At 44.1% G+C, this 16,830-nt stretch overlaps 1 protein-coding gene across 7 annotated transcripts in view; it reads right to left on the reverse strand.

Annotated features, from left to right (window-relative positions):
* Positions 1-1,025: 1,025 nt before the first annotated feature.
* Positions 1,026-16,830, reverse strand: part of kif13a (kinesin family member 13A) — a 28,770-nt gene continuing 12,965 nt past the window's right edge. Inside the window, exons 7-40 of one of the 7 annotated variants that reach the window (XM_028425651.1) lie at positions 15,682-15,769; positions 15,053-15,187; positions 14,849-14,961; positions 14,648-14,759; positions 14,326-14,538; positions 14,123-14,233; positions 13,918-14,052; positions 12,570-12,700; positions 12,237-12,323; positions 11,987-12,162; positions 11,632-11,851; positions 11,082-11,244; positions 10,841-10,984; positions 10,606-10,755; positions 10,362-10,526; positions 10,107-10,280; positions 9,877-10,028; positions 9,669-9,801; positions 9,439-9,585; positions 9,008-9,040; positions 8,049-8,148; positions 7,824-7,950; positions 7,692-7,747; positions 7,486-7,610; positions 6,686-6,862; positions 6,513-6,605; positions 6,278-6,430; positions 6,122-6,199; positions 5,974-6,033; positions 5,777-5,864; positions 5,535-5,686; positions 4,633-4,812; positions 2,884-4,054; positions 1,026-2,531 (exon numbers count right to left, since the gene is read on the reverse strand). In XM_028425651.1, the coding sequence (XP_028281452.1) occupies positions 2,398-2,531; positions 2,884-4,054; positions 4,633-4,812; positions 5,535-5,686; positions 5,777-5,864; positions 5,974-6,033; positions 6,122-6,199; positions 6,278-6,430; positions 6,513-6,605; positions 6,686-6,862; positions 7,486-7,610; positions 7,692-7,747; positions 7,824-7,950; positions 8,049-8,148; positions 9,008-9,040; positions 9,439-9,585; positions 9,669-9,801; positions 9,877-10,028; positions 10,107-10,280; positions 10,362-10,526; positions 10,606-10,755; positions 10,841-10,984; positions 11,082-11,244; positions 11,632-11,851; positions 11,987-12,162; positions 12,237-12,323; positions 12,570-12,700; positions 13,918-14,052; positions 14,123-14,233; positions 14,326-14,538; positions 14,648-14,759; positions 14,849-14,961; positions 15,053-15,187; positions 15,682-15,769 (5,476 nt within the window). In that variant the 3' untranslated portion in view covers positions 1,026-2,397. Of the gene's footprint in view, positions 2,532-2,883; positions 4,058-4,632; positions 4,813-5,534; positions 5,687-5,776; positions 5,865-5,973; positions 6,034-6,121; positions 6,200-6,277; positions 6,431-6,512; positions 6,606-6,685; positions 6,863-7,485; positions 7,611-7,691; positions 7,748-7,823; positions 7,951-8,048; positions 8,149-9,007; positions 9,041-9,438; positions 9,586-9,668; positions 9,802-9,876; positions 10,029-10,106; positions 10,281-10,361; positions 10,527-10,605; positions 10,756-10,840; positions 10,985-11,081; positions 11,245-11,631; positions 11,852-11,986; positions 12,163-12,236; positions 12,324-12,569; positions 12,701-13,917; positions 14,053-14,122; positions 14,234-14,325; positions 14,539-14,647; positions 14,760-14,848; positions 14,962-15,052; positions 15,188-15,681; positions 15,770-16,830 lie in introns of all 7 variants that reach the window. The other 6 variants (XM_028425650.1, XM_028425652.1, XM_028425653.1 and 3 more) reach the window with 6 other exon arrangements.

The following is a 16,830-nucleotide window of genomic DNA, read 5'->3' on the forward strand; positions in this document are numbered from 1 at the left end:
ATAGCAAGACTACCACGCCGTGCTCAGGCTACCTTCTGACGCACAGATGCTCAAACAAACGACTTCCCTTCATCTCAGACAAAAAGACACGGTGTGCGCTTCAAAAACTTTCAGTTCGAGAATGAATTTACTTTTTTCAGAAGTTACTGTGAAGGTTCAGCGCTAAAGTCATACCTTCTGTGAGAAATGCCACCCCGCAGTGGAAACACATGCAGTGCACACCACACCACTTCCTGAGCTGCAGGATCTCTGCAGCACTGAGGTCAACAGGGTTGTTCAAGATTTGATCAAATATGTTTGTTTGTTTTTTAACTTTTTAGATCAATTTGTGGACATGACTTCCAACTATGTTCTTCTAACATTGTTTTTAAAGCATCATCTGAATCTGTTGCTGCTGATCAAGTGACTTCTACACACTGCAGACATAACCTCCTCTTGTAGATTTGCACACACGGAGATGAACTCAGTCATGGCACAGCTTCGATTTCATCAGTGTCTGCAAAGCTCCAGTTATTGGCACATTGTTGGTTATTTGCTCAAATCAGTCAGACATGTTCCAGTGGACCATAATCTGCCACTGACAATCAAAAAAACTTTAGTTTCAGGCAGTCGCTGCACAAAGGTGGAGCAAACATATGCAGCAAAGACTCACTCTCCACTGCAGTGTCCCTGCTGTGTGCGGCCTTTAAGGAACTCCACAAGCCTATATGCCCACTTTCAAGCTCTTGAATGTAGTAGAGTATGCCGTTTCATCTTTTTATATTAAAATATTTCAAGACACCTCAACAAATAAACAAAACTGACATCTGCGATCTGAGATTTTTTAAAATGTTAATATAACCTCTAATAAATAAAATTAAGCAATAAAAACATGTATTGTAAATGCATATGTCTCATATCAGACAGTAGTTTCATATCAAAAAGCCAATTTTTAGGCCTCTGAAGCAGTGGAAATGAATGAACACAAGTACAAGTGAACATAAATCTACTTCTGAAACACTGTCCTATAAACAGGGTGAAGGAGTCAAATGAAGAGTCGACACTCGAGCCGATTGTACATGTTCTAATCTAGAACATTTTGTACCAATTAAAACAGATACATTATAAATACAATTCTGTACATTATAATAAGTGTAAATACTATGTTCAAATACATTTCTATTTACAACTCCTTATTAGGGAGAGCAGCTTTGTTCTCTTCTTTAAAGTAAGGTCTTGGGTTTTGTTCATTTACTTGAAAATACAGCTTGAATATTTAAGTGTTTCTTCCACAGTTCCACCACTTACAGAAAAATATAAGTTCATACAAGACAACTGTTGCCTCTCTGTGCCTAAACCAGTTTTTGCACCGTTGTTCTCTGACATGTCCATCGCCCATTCCTCCAATCCTCCATGTGAAAAACTGTATTATTGAATACCTTTAAAACATATAGTGTCAGATGGACAATCCGTTAAAAAGGTATTCAATCAATCAGTCAGCAAGGCAGGATGGCATTTTGAAGAACCTGGTCATGATATACAGGCTTCAGGTCTATACAGTGAACTTATTATGGCGTTCACTGAATAGTCTGGGGTTTATGTGCCTCTCTATATGCAAACAGGGCATTAAGGCGTCAGTACATCCAGGCCTCAGACGGAGCCGGGCTGCTTAGTTAGGCGATGTCACAAACAGAGCATCAGTCCAATATGGAAGACAGGCGGCGAACTCTCCAAGAATCCTTTCCAGTGCAAGCATTCGAACAGCAACAGTCTCTTGCTGGATGGGGATCATTTCCTCCACAGTGTTACAGTACATCAACAGGATCATTTATAACCGCAAACACTGACAGCAACTCAGGTTTGTCCCGTGTTCATGGTGTGTGGCATTACTCCTAGAGATATGGCACTAAGCTTTACTTGGACACATTTATAGTGAATACCTCCATATGCACACATTAAAAAAAATAACATATTACTAATATAACAGCAGATATGGAACCGTAGTTCTTTGGTTAGCCCTGACATATTGATGTAAATATTGACAGTAGTACATTCTTAATCTTCATATCCCAGATTACTCCATTATGAGCCTCAGAGGAGGGGGTGGGTACATCGTCTTACAAAAATATTACATATATTGTTCCAATGTAAGAAAATGTATATGGGTAATATTCCATAAGGACTCCCAGTTAAAAGTTCTCTATAAAAATACCAACATATAGAAAACACAGATATGTGCATAGTGATTTTTTAAGTGAACAGTAATTATTAGGATATACCTTAATTAAAATGCACAGGAAAGATTATGCTTTGGGAAAGCACACATCAGCTCAGAGTGAGTGGTCAGAGAGATGGAAGATATGATGTGCCACCCGTGAGTCCCTGCCAGTCCTCAGAAAGCTGATCCTTCTTTGGGTCCTATCTGATCAGCGTCTGGGGTTCTGTATCCATGGAGGGAGGACCTCTGGTGAGACGAGATGGTTTCACAAACACACCGTGACCTGGTGGACAGCGGAAGTACACTCTGCCCTGAACAGTCCCGTTGTGTTTACCTAAAAGAGGGTCAACACAACAATATGTGGATCACTTCTAGTTCTACACAGAATGAAGAAACATGTCAGGGTAATTGACTTATTGTACTTGAAAACATTTGTGTGCACTGTGCAGTCTTTTGAGTTATTAGCATAGACCTTCTTTATATTGGTGTCTCTGTGTCAAAGTTTGTTTGATTAAAAGCTGTCTCACGCATGATCTTTGTAGTGAAAACTGCTGGCCAGCAGGGGGCAATATTCAAATTTGGACGCCTAAAGCATTCATAAATCCACAGAAGTGTTCATAAACATATATATATATATATATATATAGTGTGTATATATATAATGAAAGTACTCTAAAGCTACTCACCTACTGCCATGTCCAGCTTGACACCAATCCAGATCCCCTTAGCAAACTCCACCCCGCCGACATAGTGGACCGTTCCTCTCCTCTTTCCCACCCACACCTGCTCCCCAGGTGCCATCCAGTCAGGGAGCTGAGCTACAGGGGTGCTCTCATCCCCGCTGGAATCCCCCGATGGCTCGGCGCTGCTTGGGTTTGGACTAGGGCAGGGGCTCCCGTGGGGCAGATCTCCCTGAGCCGGTTCCTGAATTGGAGGTTCTCCTCCTGCTCGTGGAAGTGGGGCAGAAGATGGTGCTGTAGACAGAGTTGTGAATGGGGTTGGAGATGGTGGAGGTGCAACTGATGCAGAGGGGATTATTAGGGCAGGGGATGGTGCAGGGCCTCGGACTGAAGTGCAAACCACTGTTGTGGTGGGGCAGGACACAGATACACTAACAGGGTCTTCATGATTAGGACTTTTGTATATTGCATTTTCAGGTGTCTTGTGAATTCCAGCAGAGGAGAGCTGATTGTCATTCTGACATGTTTCTTCGCTGTTGTGTTTGTTCTGCTGGTTTGTGGAAAACTCCAACCCATCTCTCTCCCATCCTGCGGTAAAATTGGCTAATTCGCCCTCTCCAGCACTGTCATCAGCCCCTTTAAAGTCAGTAAACTCCTGGCTAGTACTAAGAACACAGTTGTGAGGCAGAGGGAATGACTGCTGCCTATCTGTGCAATTAGGAATACTGAGAGGTGTGGAAGCTGAATGGATGAGCAGGTCCTGTACCCCACCCACTGACAGAGGTGACTGCTGGGAAACACTTTTGGTTTGGGTGCAGGCTTTCCCAGCAGGACAGCCAGGAGGGTCCTGGGAGTCTCTGGAGGTGCAGCTGAGGTGATCAGAGCTTTCACTGGCACTGAAAGGCATGTCAGACAGTGTGGCGTTGGAGGCACTGTGTGAAAAGTAGCCACTAGTGCAGCTGCTGGCTGTGGGGCTTCGAGACACCTCCCTGTCTCCACTCCCACCTCTGCAACGACTTCCCTTCATCTCAGAATGGACCCCGTCCTGGCTCTCCAGAGTGGCGTTGTAGATTTCGAAGTTGGCAAAGTCCTCTGGGATGTAAGGCTGGAAGCCGCTTTGGTCCTGAGGGCCCCGATTTAGATTTAGAGTCATCTCCGTCTCCTCGTCCTCAGAGTCCTGCTGATCAAAAGAACAGCCACAGGACAAGACACATCCCAGAAGACATAATGTCAGCTATAGTCTGTATGTAAACAGCAGCCTATGTAAACACTGTGTCTGAATAGAATGGAGACAGTGAAGATGGTGTAAAATATGTGTGGCACAATGTTGGTTGATTTTGCATTAAGGCTGTTTTACCAATGTGGCCACAGAGCCATCAGTGTGCACCATAATTGTAGTTTTCAATTAGAGTTCTGCTGTAACATTATCAGTAATACCAGCTGTTGTCACTGCTGTTTGTTTTGAACAAATTATATTTTAGCTAAAAAAATGTGTGACTCTCACTGCAAATGCTTGGACCACAGAGAATAACAATCCTTAAACCAAGGTGTGCCAAATGGAGTACACCTGTGAGTGTGATACTTACATGTCAGCAAGTTGATGAATATATAACTCCTGGCATTTATATGCATGTTAGATGATATAAGTGTGAATGCATACAAGACAAGAATTTTTTGAGGTTCTGAGCTAGTGCAAAGCATGAAGAGGGCCTTACAGTAACCAGTGCAGTGTGTGCTGGTGTGTGTAGCACTTACAGCAGTGTGTGGCAGTGTGTGGTTGAGCTGTCTGCTGGTGGGAATGGAGGTGGGGGTGGTGGAGGTGAAGGTGGAGGTGGAGGTGGAAGGCTTGCAGTGGCCCTCACTGCCTGCCCTGGGTTGGAGCCAGAGGCAGGGAGAGGGGAGCAGTGCAGGGCTGTCCACACATGAGCGCATGCTCTGCAGATGGGTCAAAACAAACAGCACACACTTCACACTCACACACACAGCATGCATGGAGCTGGGCAGGCCAGGTACACAGTTAGTGCCATGCAGTTTAATATTTCACAAAAAACAGTGCTTGAAGTGTCCTGAATGTGAGGAACAGTAACTTCAACTCACACTTGTATGTGAGCAGCAGATTCATTTTTTCCTAAAACTCTAAAATTACCATACTACTATAGCTTGCAGCAAACATACCTTTATCCAGACTACAGCTACTCATTGGCCCTGATTTATAGATGTATTCTTCTGTTTCTCTTGTTGTGCTGAGGGCTACTATTTCTAACACAGTCTAAGTACCCGCACCTCTTTTAGTCCACTTCAAGAAAACACATATAAAAGGTTAGTTCAGATGGTCGCAACAGCCACAAACCAAATGGAAAATCCAATTATCACAAGCAAAATCAGACATAAGACTTAAACAGTGCATCTCTGTCTGGTTAAGAACCCAGAACCTGAAGTCATGCTCCTGGGTGTCATGCACTTTTCTCTCAGTTCAGAGGATGATCTCACCACTTTAGATAATTAGTCACTTTTCAAGGTGTTTTTCAATGTGTTTATCATGTTTTGGAAATGTAATTTGATGCAATAAAATATCAATGAGTCCGACAGTGGATGATGCTTTTCATTCAATGGAAAATGGAGCAAAATGAATAAAGATTAAAACACATCCTCCTTACCTCTTGTCCCAGCAGTGGCCGAGCCTCCAGGGCTTTCTTTGCCTTGTTCTCCTCTTTGACAGGAAGCAGAGACTTGAGGAATTTAGGTGGCTGAGGGGATAGGACTTTGAAGGGGCTGGAGCTGAAAAAGGTTGGACTCTCTGGAACCAGGCCTGTGTGGTAACATTTAGTGGTTTAGTTAAAAACAATAACAGCAAACAGAAGTCTGTGCATGATGTAACTGCTACACATGTGCTGTTTACCTGAGTTCTCCTTATTTTTGATGGGTGTGGTACAAAGGGAGCCATCTTGAGGATTGAAGTTGTGGTTGTCCACATGATCACAGAAGTCCTAAACAGTAATGTATAGTATCATGAGCTTAAAATAAAAAAAAACTATGAAAAATCTTCTAACTATCTCTTTATGTGATAAAGCAAAGTGAAATGTAAAAAGGCCATGCCTGGTGTACTTTACAATCTTCATCCTCACAGCTGGTCAGGTCTGTTTTACTACAAGAAGACTAGAGAGTGAGAAACAAGATTATATCAGTTCTGAGATGTAACGATTTGACAGTCAAACAGTCATGCAGTCAGCAGTGAGTTAATTACATGCTGTACATTTGGTGTGCTGATACTCCTTCTCAAGTGCCTCCCCTTAGCAGCCAGTGCTTCCTTCACTGTCACAGCCTGCAAAGAATAAAAATCACCACCGATGTTCAGTAAAGATGTTGTTTATTAGATAGATAGTGTTCTTGTGTGTGCTACCTGTCGTAGCCTCTCCAGACTCAGGATATTTTCTACTTCCAGGACTCCCCGTGTGTACTTTTCTATGTAGGTCTCTCCATCCTGAGTCTCCTCGCTGTCACCCCGAGCAGCCATAAGGGCCAGTGTTTCCCTCTCCTCTGGCTCCTCTGAGGCCTGGGAACATGAAAAATAAGTAAATCCTTGATTCATACTGTTATACACATAGAACTGTTGAAAAAAAAAAACCAGGACAAACCTTTGGTATGTTAGAAACGATCTCATAGGTCACACCACAGGAGTAAAGTGTGTTCTTCAGGGACATTCTTCTCTTGAGACTCTGAGTGAAGCTCTGAATGACACAAAGCCGGACCATCGGTAAACATGACTAAACCTCATCTTTGTGTTTATTATAAATTTTCTACTATCAACCTGTTTGTTGTAGATGTTGACAGCAATCCTCTTGCGGAGCACCAGCTCCATGGAGGCAGGGTGGCTGAGCTGCACCGTGGCTTTAATGATCAGGTAGATTCGTTCGTTGGGTGAAGTGACCCGGTTGAGGTGCACAGAGTCGTGGATGGATGAGTCCCAGGAGCACACTGCAGACACCTGGTGAATTAGAAGAGCTCTGTTTTATTCATCTACAGTGGTGGACAGAAAGCGTGGGCTGTGACAACACAGGCAGAGACATGGATCAGACTGATGTGGGTGGGCTGCGGCTTTGGGTTTGGCTAATTACCATATTATGACACAGTTTAGCACTGTAAAGGGGGCTGTAATTACTGTCTGGTTAGTGCTGCTTCTCAACATCAAAGAAAATAAAAGTTTTCTTTGCTTGCATGTATTGTGCAGCCAACGCAATTACATGATTGTGCAATTATTCAATTGCACAAAGCGAGAATTGCTCTTTGTGTGAGTGTGTGTGTGTGAGAGAGAGAGAGAGAGAGAGAGAGAGAGAGAGAGAGAGAAATAACGAAACAGTGACAACAACAAAATGTCTTGTAATAGTTTAAGTAGTAAATGATGGAGCCTTTGTAAAGCCACAGAAACATATGTTTCAACACTTAAGTAGAAAAATAAGAAACAATGGAGCAGCCTATAACAGTCTCCTAGACAATCCACAATGTAGAAATATCTGACAATACATGTCAATGTTTTATGTGCTATACAAACAGAAATGTATAAAGTTTGTATCTCCACAGGAGGGCAGTAAAGTCGCAGTCTTCGCTCACCTCCTCGTCACTGTGCCTGATGATGGGCAGATAGAAGAACTGGCTGCCGTGCTCTTTGGGCAGGATGGAGTTAACGCCTGCAGCATGTGGGCCGGTCAGCTGCTCGTTCACTGTCAGATTATCCGCTGGTAGCATAAAAGACTGTTTTTAGTATTCGTAAAGCCTCAGAGAAACCCGTGGAATTAAAGTATATGTGTCTGCCTAACCATTTAAATCCAGAAAGAGTACAGGAATGTGAGCTTCCATCCCTGAAGGTGGAGTCCTGCACAGAGTTGAGTGTAATGTTAATGGTGAGACAAACAACAGGCCACAGATGAGGTGAATGGGATTTTTTTTACCAGTCTGCGGGAGCTCCTGGGATGCCACTGCCAGGTGCAGGTACCAACACTGCATTTCTCTCTTCAGTCAGGCCAACCCACTGCTCCACCAGCCGAGCTTCTCGCTCAATGTCTTCCTCTGACTTTTCTGGATAAAGAAAATAGCAGAGAGAGAGGGGGGTGTTTAAACTTTACAAGACACAGAGCATCCTACTGCCCTTCAGCTGAACAGGGTCTACAACTCACCTGGTTTGTTGATGATTTTCTTGATTTGTTCATCAAGGTACTCCCGACGTTTGATCAGGGCCTCTGACCAGCGCTCTCTAACGCAGTTAAGATCCTCTTCCTGGAAGCAGACGGAGATGAGAATGAATGCCAGCTGGCTCAGTGAGACAGAGGATCGGCTGCAGGCCACGGTGAGGTGTTTCCAGAGGATGGTGAGTGTGCACAGGGCTGTTTTGTCTGACTGTAGCTGCTCCTTAAAACTACTACTGATCATTTTTGTAGTGAAAGCTAATTTATACACCCAAGCTGTAAAAAAAGAGCCTGAAGGTCTGTCATACTGGCGGTTAAAAAATGTTCAAAACACTTACACACATGTAACTCCCCTTACCACTTTGTAACCCACACACACCCTTCACACACACTTGCTTTCTCAAATGCAGCCACAGCCACCCAAAGTCCTACCTGAACACATGGCAGATCACCCTGTGAGGAGATTCCCCTCTGCAACACCCACAGACCTCAAAGCCGATCATACCACACCTGCGATGTCAGCACACCTTCACCATGCAATGTACCAAACCCATGCAGCCATGCAATGTCTGTGTGATTAGGTGCAGCTGATTACTTCTGCAGCTCTTTAGCAGTGACAAGCAAACAGCAGCATTAGTGTGTGAAACCTGAGAGGAAAGGCAAGAGAAAGCCGGGCAAGGACCCTGGTAGGCATGCTGCCGGCTGGGAGCTCAGCCATGGGTGGGACTGTATTTTGCACCGAGGGCTGCCAAAGAATGGCTGGTGTGATTGATAATTACAGCATTAGAAATCATACACATGTGCAGCTGCTGTTTTATAAAGCACTTCCTCAGTCATCACAGGCACAGCCATCTGCCTCCTGCCTCACATGCCCTCAGCAACAGTAGTCACAAACAAGTTGGTTTTCTTCATGCTGCAGCGTGACTACAGTGGGAGCACTTAGAGGGTACCTGATAACTATCCATATCGTCTTCCGCCTCTCTCTGGCAGGAGAGAAGACACTCAGTCAAAAGTGTGGAACCAGTAAGGGCCTCTGACATGACAGCTCAATGCAAGAGTGTAACTTTCTGGAAGTCTTGATGAAGTCTCTCCTGTAATTGCTTTGGAGTGAATAGTAAATGTGGACACTTTAAAGGGGTTCTCAAACTAATAAGGGTTAACCAACTGTCTTTAGAACAAACAAGACACTAAAGTCTTGGTGTTTATTGGGCCTCGCTTAGACTGACTTCCAGCTACCCACATGAACCAGTCATGGCATAAAACCTAAGAAAGACTAAACATACTTCAGCTGAATCATCACAATATATTGTGTGTCTGGCATGAAACTAGGATAATGTTCCCAAAACATAAAGTCCAATTGGCGAGTGTGTATTCTGCAGACCTGGTAGCTGTCGAGTGGTCTCTGTAGTTTGGTGGAGCGAGCCGACACGCAGCCAATCGAGATGGACAGCATAGCCTCCACCAGCAGAGGCAGTGTGCCTGAATTCTGGACCGGCTTCACACACACGTGCAGCCTCCTGGAGTGACCCTGCACGGATGAATCATTGTTCAAAATGGTTTTGTCAGCCAGTCTGACTAGAAGGGAAACCTTCTTCATGGTTGTTCTCTGACCTGTCGGAGCTGGAAGACTCCTCCTGTGCTAATGTCTTTTCCAGGATTCAGCTCCACGGATGAGTACTCTCCCTGCTCATTCAGCTCCTGGATGGACAGCCACAGCTCGATCCTGCGAGACACCTCACTCCACCTTGAATATGCAACAGTCATTAATTAATGAGGTGAGCCATGTCAGTAAATGACATAGTGCAACATGTCATCAAACCTGTCTCGGAGTGTCTGCGTCTTGGCCTCTAGTGCATCTAACTCCCAGGGAGAACGTCCGTTCCCAGCACAGCGGTGACCCCAAACTTCTATGGCCAGTGCTCCATCTGATATGAACTCTAAAAACTCATCTGTTACGTGCACAACGTAGTCCTGGACAAAGACAAGAGTCAGTGAAGAGAAGGAACAAGAACATAAACTGTGTCCTTCACGACCTGAACCTTTGCTTACCTTGCAGTGATCGAACTGGACAGTGAACTGAGCGTCTGGGCTTCGAGGGGAAGGTCTGTCCGGGCTGACCATGGGCGGAGCCACAGTTGGCTCACCATGCTCCCAGAAGGTGTACTGACAGAAGACAAAGTTGGACAGGTTGAACGGCAGCCCTGTGGCCTCCTTGATCCTCACCTACAGCAGAAAGACAAGTCAGGATGGAGCTGCAGAATCTTTTGAAAATCTACTTGGAATCTAGAGGTGAGCAGCTTATACCCTGCAGGTGAGTCTCTTGGCCATGTGGACAATCTCTCCGTTGGTGTCCATGACTTCGTAGCAACTGCTCTCACTGGAGTTTTCTGAGGAGTCGTCTCCCCCAGACAGGCGTTCAGGAACAGCTCCACTCACTCGCATCAGCTCAACGTGCAACCTGCCTGCTACCTGTACACACACACAGCAGTATAACGGCGTTATTGCTGTGAATTCAAGCAGTGAAATGTTTGCACAGGGGTACCATTACCTCTCCCTGTTGGCTGATGATGGGGACAGCATACTGCAGTTTGACATCATGGAAAAGGCACTCTAGAAAAATGTTGGCCACTCCTATCAGGTTGTGGTTCTCTTGAGCCTCATAGAATGAATCACAGTGTTTACTGTTTGTTTTGTTACACTGGGAAAACAAGAGAAACAGCCTCAATGTTATACACATTTTTTTCAGACTCATATTTTCCTGTTTCTGGTTCTCTGTTTCTCACCGCTTCCTCTGTGCCTTCTTTCCAGTCTCTATAGTGGTCCCGCATGTCTACCAGTTTGTTCTCCAGCTTCTCGATGGTCCACACCTGGGTCCCCTTCCCTTTCCTCCGCACCTGAATAGCTGGCTCACTCACTATCACTCCACGCTAATTAAAAAAAACGATTGGACACATTTTAGATAGATATTCAGAGTTTTAGTTTAGTTTAAGAGTTCCTTTGAGAAGTGCGGTATAGTGGTCTGACCTTTCGGTTAGCACTGAGGTTGGCTGCAGGAATCTGAAGGGTGACCTGATAGTCAGTCAGTTTGTTCATCTCCTCTGCCAAAAAGTTAGCTTCTCGCACCAAAGTGTTGGCTTTGACGACTTGCTCTCTGAGTCGGGAAAGACTCTGACGAAAAAGCTCATCCCTGTCACACACAAAAGCACATACACACTATGATATATCACAAAAAGACTGTTCTGGATTTAAGATTTCTCATCACATTGTAATTTGTCTATTGGTCCAGTATTGGACAGATATCAGATTTAAAACTCTCTGTGAAACACAGAGAAATGTACCTGCTACTGTGGTTTAATCAGGGCTGTGTAAAGCAAAGATTGAGTGTAACAAATATTAATTTATGTTGTCCATCTGAGAGAATGCTCAGTCTGCACAGCAAATACCCACAAAAAGTAATGGAATGACAAATTCCTGCATCTCAGCTCTGTCTCTTTTTGTACTAATGGAAAAAGGAAGAAAAAGAGAGAGAGAGAAAGAGAGAGTGTGTGTGTGTGTGTATGAGCATTCTACTAACCTCTCTTCTGTCCACAGTCGCAGCTTGCTGTGTGGTGTGTGCGTAGGGAACGTGAGGCGGTCACTGCTGCTGCGGTGGTGCTGGGGTGTTTTCTCGGGAGACAGCTGTTGCCGTAGCGACTCCAGCTCTCGCTCATACATCATCCGCTGCTCCTCCAGCGCCGTCCGCTTCTCCTCCAGGTACTGCTTCTCCAACACCTGGACCACATTCTGCATGGGGTCTAAATAAAAGGGAGAGTCAAAATACAATTAATTGTGTTTGATTCCAAAAGATGATGCACTCATCCAGGGTGGCTGGAATAAGCATACTGTACACATCTGTGGTCTGACAGCCTAAAGGATCATGATCCTCATACCATTGTTTCCAAGTGTCTTCATCATGACCTCCATCTGGGCAAATTCATAGCTGTAGTCTTGCTCAGAAGATGCCTCACTGGCCGTCTCCACATCTGCCTCGACAAAGCTCTCTCTGGGAGAAGCTCTCTCCAGCTCCTTCAAACGGTCCCGCCGTTTTCTTTTAGGCAGATTGATCCTACAAAAAAACAGGACTTCTAATCAGTTACTGTTCACATGCTTGGATGTTACAACACAAACAAAGGGTCGTACCTGAAGAAGTGATTGTTTCCCCATAAGATACGGTCTCCATGCCACAAGTGCACTAAAGAATCAATCATTGTACCATTCACACAGGTCCTGTAGTAAACAGAAACATTCTGTTTGGTTAATAATGTTGAAAAACAGTATTTTAATCTTTTGAATAATCCTTTAGTGGTGGGAGGGAGGTGTGGCTCAGATATCAAAGTGTGGGGCTCAGATCATATGATTCCTGTACAGTGAGGTCATGTGAAACACTGAGGTCCAGTCATCCATGAAGGAGAGAGACAATAGAGAGATAGACAGATTAAAAAAGTATGTTAGGAGTATTGTATAGTAGCTCACCTGGCATTCCCTATAGGCATCAGGGTGACATCACTGTCTGGGCACAGCTCCAGGACGCAGTGCTCTGGCTGGATACCGATCCCAAAGAGCTGGATGTCCTGAGACGTGTCTGCACCCACACGTGTGTGCTCCTACACACAGGTGGAGGACAGATTAAGTAGATTATTAGACCCAGCTTTCTTGGTTCATAACTCTAAAGCCTTTTATTTATTGAAATATTTTTGCACAACAGTGTAGCAAAAACACACATAAAACAGCTCTGAGGGGAAGAAAAGGGAGCGCTGTTAAACAAACATCCCTGCTTCTAGAGGATGTCTCTGCAGGGTGGTAATGCATTTCACATTACCATAGTCATTCCACACCGATATGCCAGGCCTGCCTGTACAACCCAGACAAAGGCCTGTTGTTCTGTACGGCTGCTTCCCGCATGCCTCTGCTCTTACAGGTCCAACTACATGGCTGGTTGTCCCACTTCAAAGTCCGGAGCTGATCGAACTGCTCTCACACTGTCAGCTACATCACTGTAATACTGTGTGCAGTGTTTCAAGGCCTCGGTCAGCAAATACTGCTGAGGTAGAGATAGTCAATGTGTGAAATGTTCAAGAGAGCGAGTTACAAAGAGAGATTTTTGACTTGTGTGCCAGATAAAAGCCATTATAAGGTGTTTTAAACGTTGGCAGTCATTATGGAAAAAAGGTTTCAGCATTTGTCATTAACAACATGGAACATGTTACCAAGCTCTTTCATCCAGTCATGGTATTAACCACAAGAAAAAAGACATTTTCTTATACAATGTACTGTGATGATCTAACAAACGTTGTTAGGAGCCTTCACAAACATACAGTCAGAATACCTGTGAAGGATTTGGTTGCTCCAAATGCAGCTATGCTCTTGACACACTATCAAGCACTGGGTATAAAATTAGACAGCAGACTAATCTTTGATTGAGTGGCCAACTGCAGACTATATATTAAGGGGGGAACTGTTGTGCCTTTTTTCCAGCTCTATATTTCTATTCTGGGAATCAAGCCTTGCATGATTCACAGTGTAAAAGTTGTATTCATCTCATACTGCTTTCTATGCCACACCTCAGTTCAGCCTGAGACTGAATCTTTTTCCAGAATATGAGAGAGGACAGCACATACGCCTGTTACAATCATTACCTGCTTATTGTGTGACACAGTGCAGGTTATATGTATGTTGGAGTACATTAAAAACATATGCAGTTAATGGGATTAAAGGAAGGTTACATCTGCACTATACACGCATTACTGGGTAGCACAGCTTCCTTATGTTAATGCTAAAGAATAAAAATAATTTCTTTATTCCGCTTTAAAAACTGAATTACCTTCAGGTAGTAGACTAGCAGCTCATTTAAGGCTGGATCGGCATTCAGATTGACCAGGAAACACTTGTCTTCACCCACTTTAATCCCAGAGGATTCCAAAGAGATACCCATGCTCTCTAGCTGCCTCTGACGCTCCTGTAAGCACGAGAACAAATGGTTTAAATCAGTGTTTAGTAATAAGTGTTTTTACAAATGATGTGCGTACAGTAGCTATCTCCTCCGTCTTCCTTAGCTTCTCCTCCCAGGTGACAGTCATCTCCTGGATGAGTTTTTCCGATTCATGCAGTTTCTCCTTCAGCTCAGGAGCCTTCAGGGACTAATGGAAAAAAAAGAATCATATGATTTGTGGTCATCTGAGATGATTTAATTCATCATCTGCTAGCTTTAGGGGTCCACCTGTCTCCTCACCTCGGCCTGAGAAAGCTGAACTTTGAGCTTTTCCACCTCTTCCCTGAGCTCCCTGATGATCCGAGCGTTGGGGTCTTCATTAACCACAGCATGGTTGACGATTCTCTTGGCCCTGTCGGCATACCGCAGTGTGGACAAAGTCTCCTCGTAGTTATCAGCAGCTGGACTCACTGTGGCTATCATGGCTGTCTTACTGTTTCCACCAAGGTTGTCCTAAATATATAAAAAAAACATAAAGTAAGCTCTAGTCTGCAATTTATATATATAATTACAGTAATCATAAATCACAGTAAAAATAGCAAATGAGAAATCATAAATAAACCTTCAGTAGCCAGGTGAGTACTGAGTCTCTGTAAGGCACAAACTTGGCCTTTCCCTTCCCTGCAGACTGATCAGCCAGAGCAGAAATCACACAGCCTAATGTGGTGAGTGACCTAAAACGCACAGTGACACAAACTTGACACCACCTGTCAAAGGACTTCATACATTTGTGTGCTTTTCTATATTAAAAAAATAAACTCACTTGTTTATATTGCTGCCTTCTTTGAGTCTCTCCCCAGCCGCTCCGGTCTTAGACACCCGCTCACTCCCTGCCAGGTCAACCAGACTCATCTTGCTGACTTTCTCCCCTGAATTCTGTTCACAGTCACAACATGCAGTCAGGTCAGGACAAACAGCAGTGCATGAAATTATTGTAAAGGGGAGTCAAAATCTGAAAAAGACTGACTCCAGACTGTAGATCGTAGAGTGTTTGTGTGACAATGATGCTGAAGACGGCGTGCGATCGGCTGCTCTCCTCATTCATGTTGGTGGCTGCTACAGTGCGAGATTTGTTCCCCTCTGACATTAAAACCTCAATGTCCTAAAAAAACAATCAGGAGAGACAGGAGCCTTCGTTACTGTTGCATATTTTTGTCAGCAGTTATGATGACAGTAAAGGTGGGAGGTATTTTCACATGGCTACATGCCATTAGCTGGGTAACAACAGGCATTGGGCCAAGGCAGCGGGAAATCCACTGGACTAATATCAGGCCAGGCAGAGCACAGAGGAACAGGGTGGAGATGTTTAAACTTAATTAAGGAAGGACCTGCCAAGCCTTGGCATACAAACTACAAAAAACCTCATGTCTACATCCCACATCAGGAATATGTGAGTTTCTGCACTTGGGAGGACTTTAAACCAACTGGTTATTCCAAATGTAAATCAGGGACTTGACAGCCAGGGATGTGATATAAAAGCATTTGTGGTAGATGTTTTAAATCATGTCTGTGTGTATGTGAAACATGAGGCACTCTGGTCTGCGCTGCAGCCTCATCTCTAGTTACAGCATGATGACAGAAGGGTGAGAGACACACCTCAAAGCTGGTCACAGCCAGCTGAGACAGACCATCCACATATGGACCCAGGACTTTGTGTTCACGAACTTTCAGAGACTGTCGGCTCCTTAGGAAAAGCACAGAAAGCAAAACAATGAGGAAGAGATACATTAACAAAGAAACTCTATGTAGACTTTTCTTCTTCTGGGAGTCGACTCTTGTTGTAAAAATAAATCTCCTTGTCTGTGAAACCTTGATCAGAATGGATGCATGCTTCAGAGTTTTGGGAAGCTCATATGACTTAATTACCTTATCGTGGGGTTGTTTTAGGTTTTTCTAGGAAATTGTGAATAGGCTTCTGTTGAAATTTTGAATTTCATGGAAAAGTTAAGCATTCCTTGCTGTTCTTGTTGCTCCTTTATCACATGTGGAAATAAATGGAATGATTTGCATGCAAGAGTTTGAATTTAAGTCACGATAAACACCTTTTGCTGGTTATGCACAGCAGCTCCACTGAAAAGTGAAATATTACACAGATAATAAAATGCTAATTCAAGAGTCCTCATTGTCCTGATTGTGTTGGTATTTGCCTATATGTTAAGGCACTTATCTAACATCTGATTATTGTCAGTGAACAGTCAAGTATGAGTTATAGGACAGGGAAAATTGAAATAAGCATCTTAGTAAGGATAGGATAACAGTGGTCTATGGAACAAAAGGACCACACGATACCATATCAAGGACCATATCATTCTCTCACATAACACACAATACTTGTTGGTTAATAACACTGACTGAAGCTCATCCTGTCAGTCTATACCATACTCTATACCACACTCCATATCAAGGCTAATGGTTACTTCTAGAAATCACAGATTTTCATTATACAGGCGAGAGGAAGCTGCTATCCAATGAGTCTGGCTGCATCTTTAGACATCTGCAGCACACAGAGCACTGCACTGTAGCCCATCTCTGGAGCTTGGCTCACAGGCGACTGCAACCGCTGTGCTGCTCACAGCTTCACTAACGGACCTCCCTGAACATACCCATTCACAGCTCTCCCTTCCTAGCAGTCTGTCTGCCAACCCACATCACACCACAGAGGCGAAGAATGCAGCAGTGTCTTTGTACGACGCTGGCTGCTGTTCTGCAGGAAATGACTGGGTTAAGCTTCCTACTCACATCATT

This window comes from Parambassis ranga, chromosome 16, assembly GCF_900634625.1.
Source record: "Parambassis ranga chromosome 16, fParRan2.1, whole genome shotgun sequence".
Lineage (NCBI taxonomy): Eukaryota > Metazoa > Chordata > Actinopteri > Ambassidae > Parambassis > Parambassis ranga.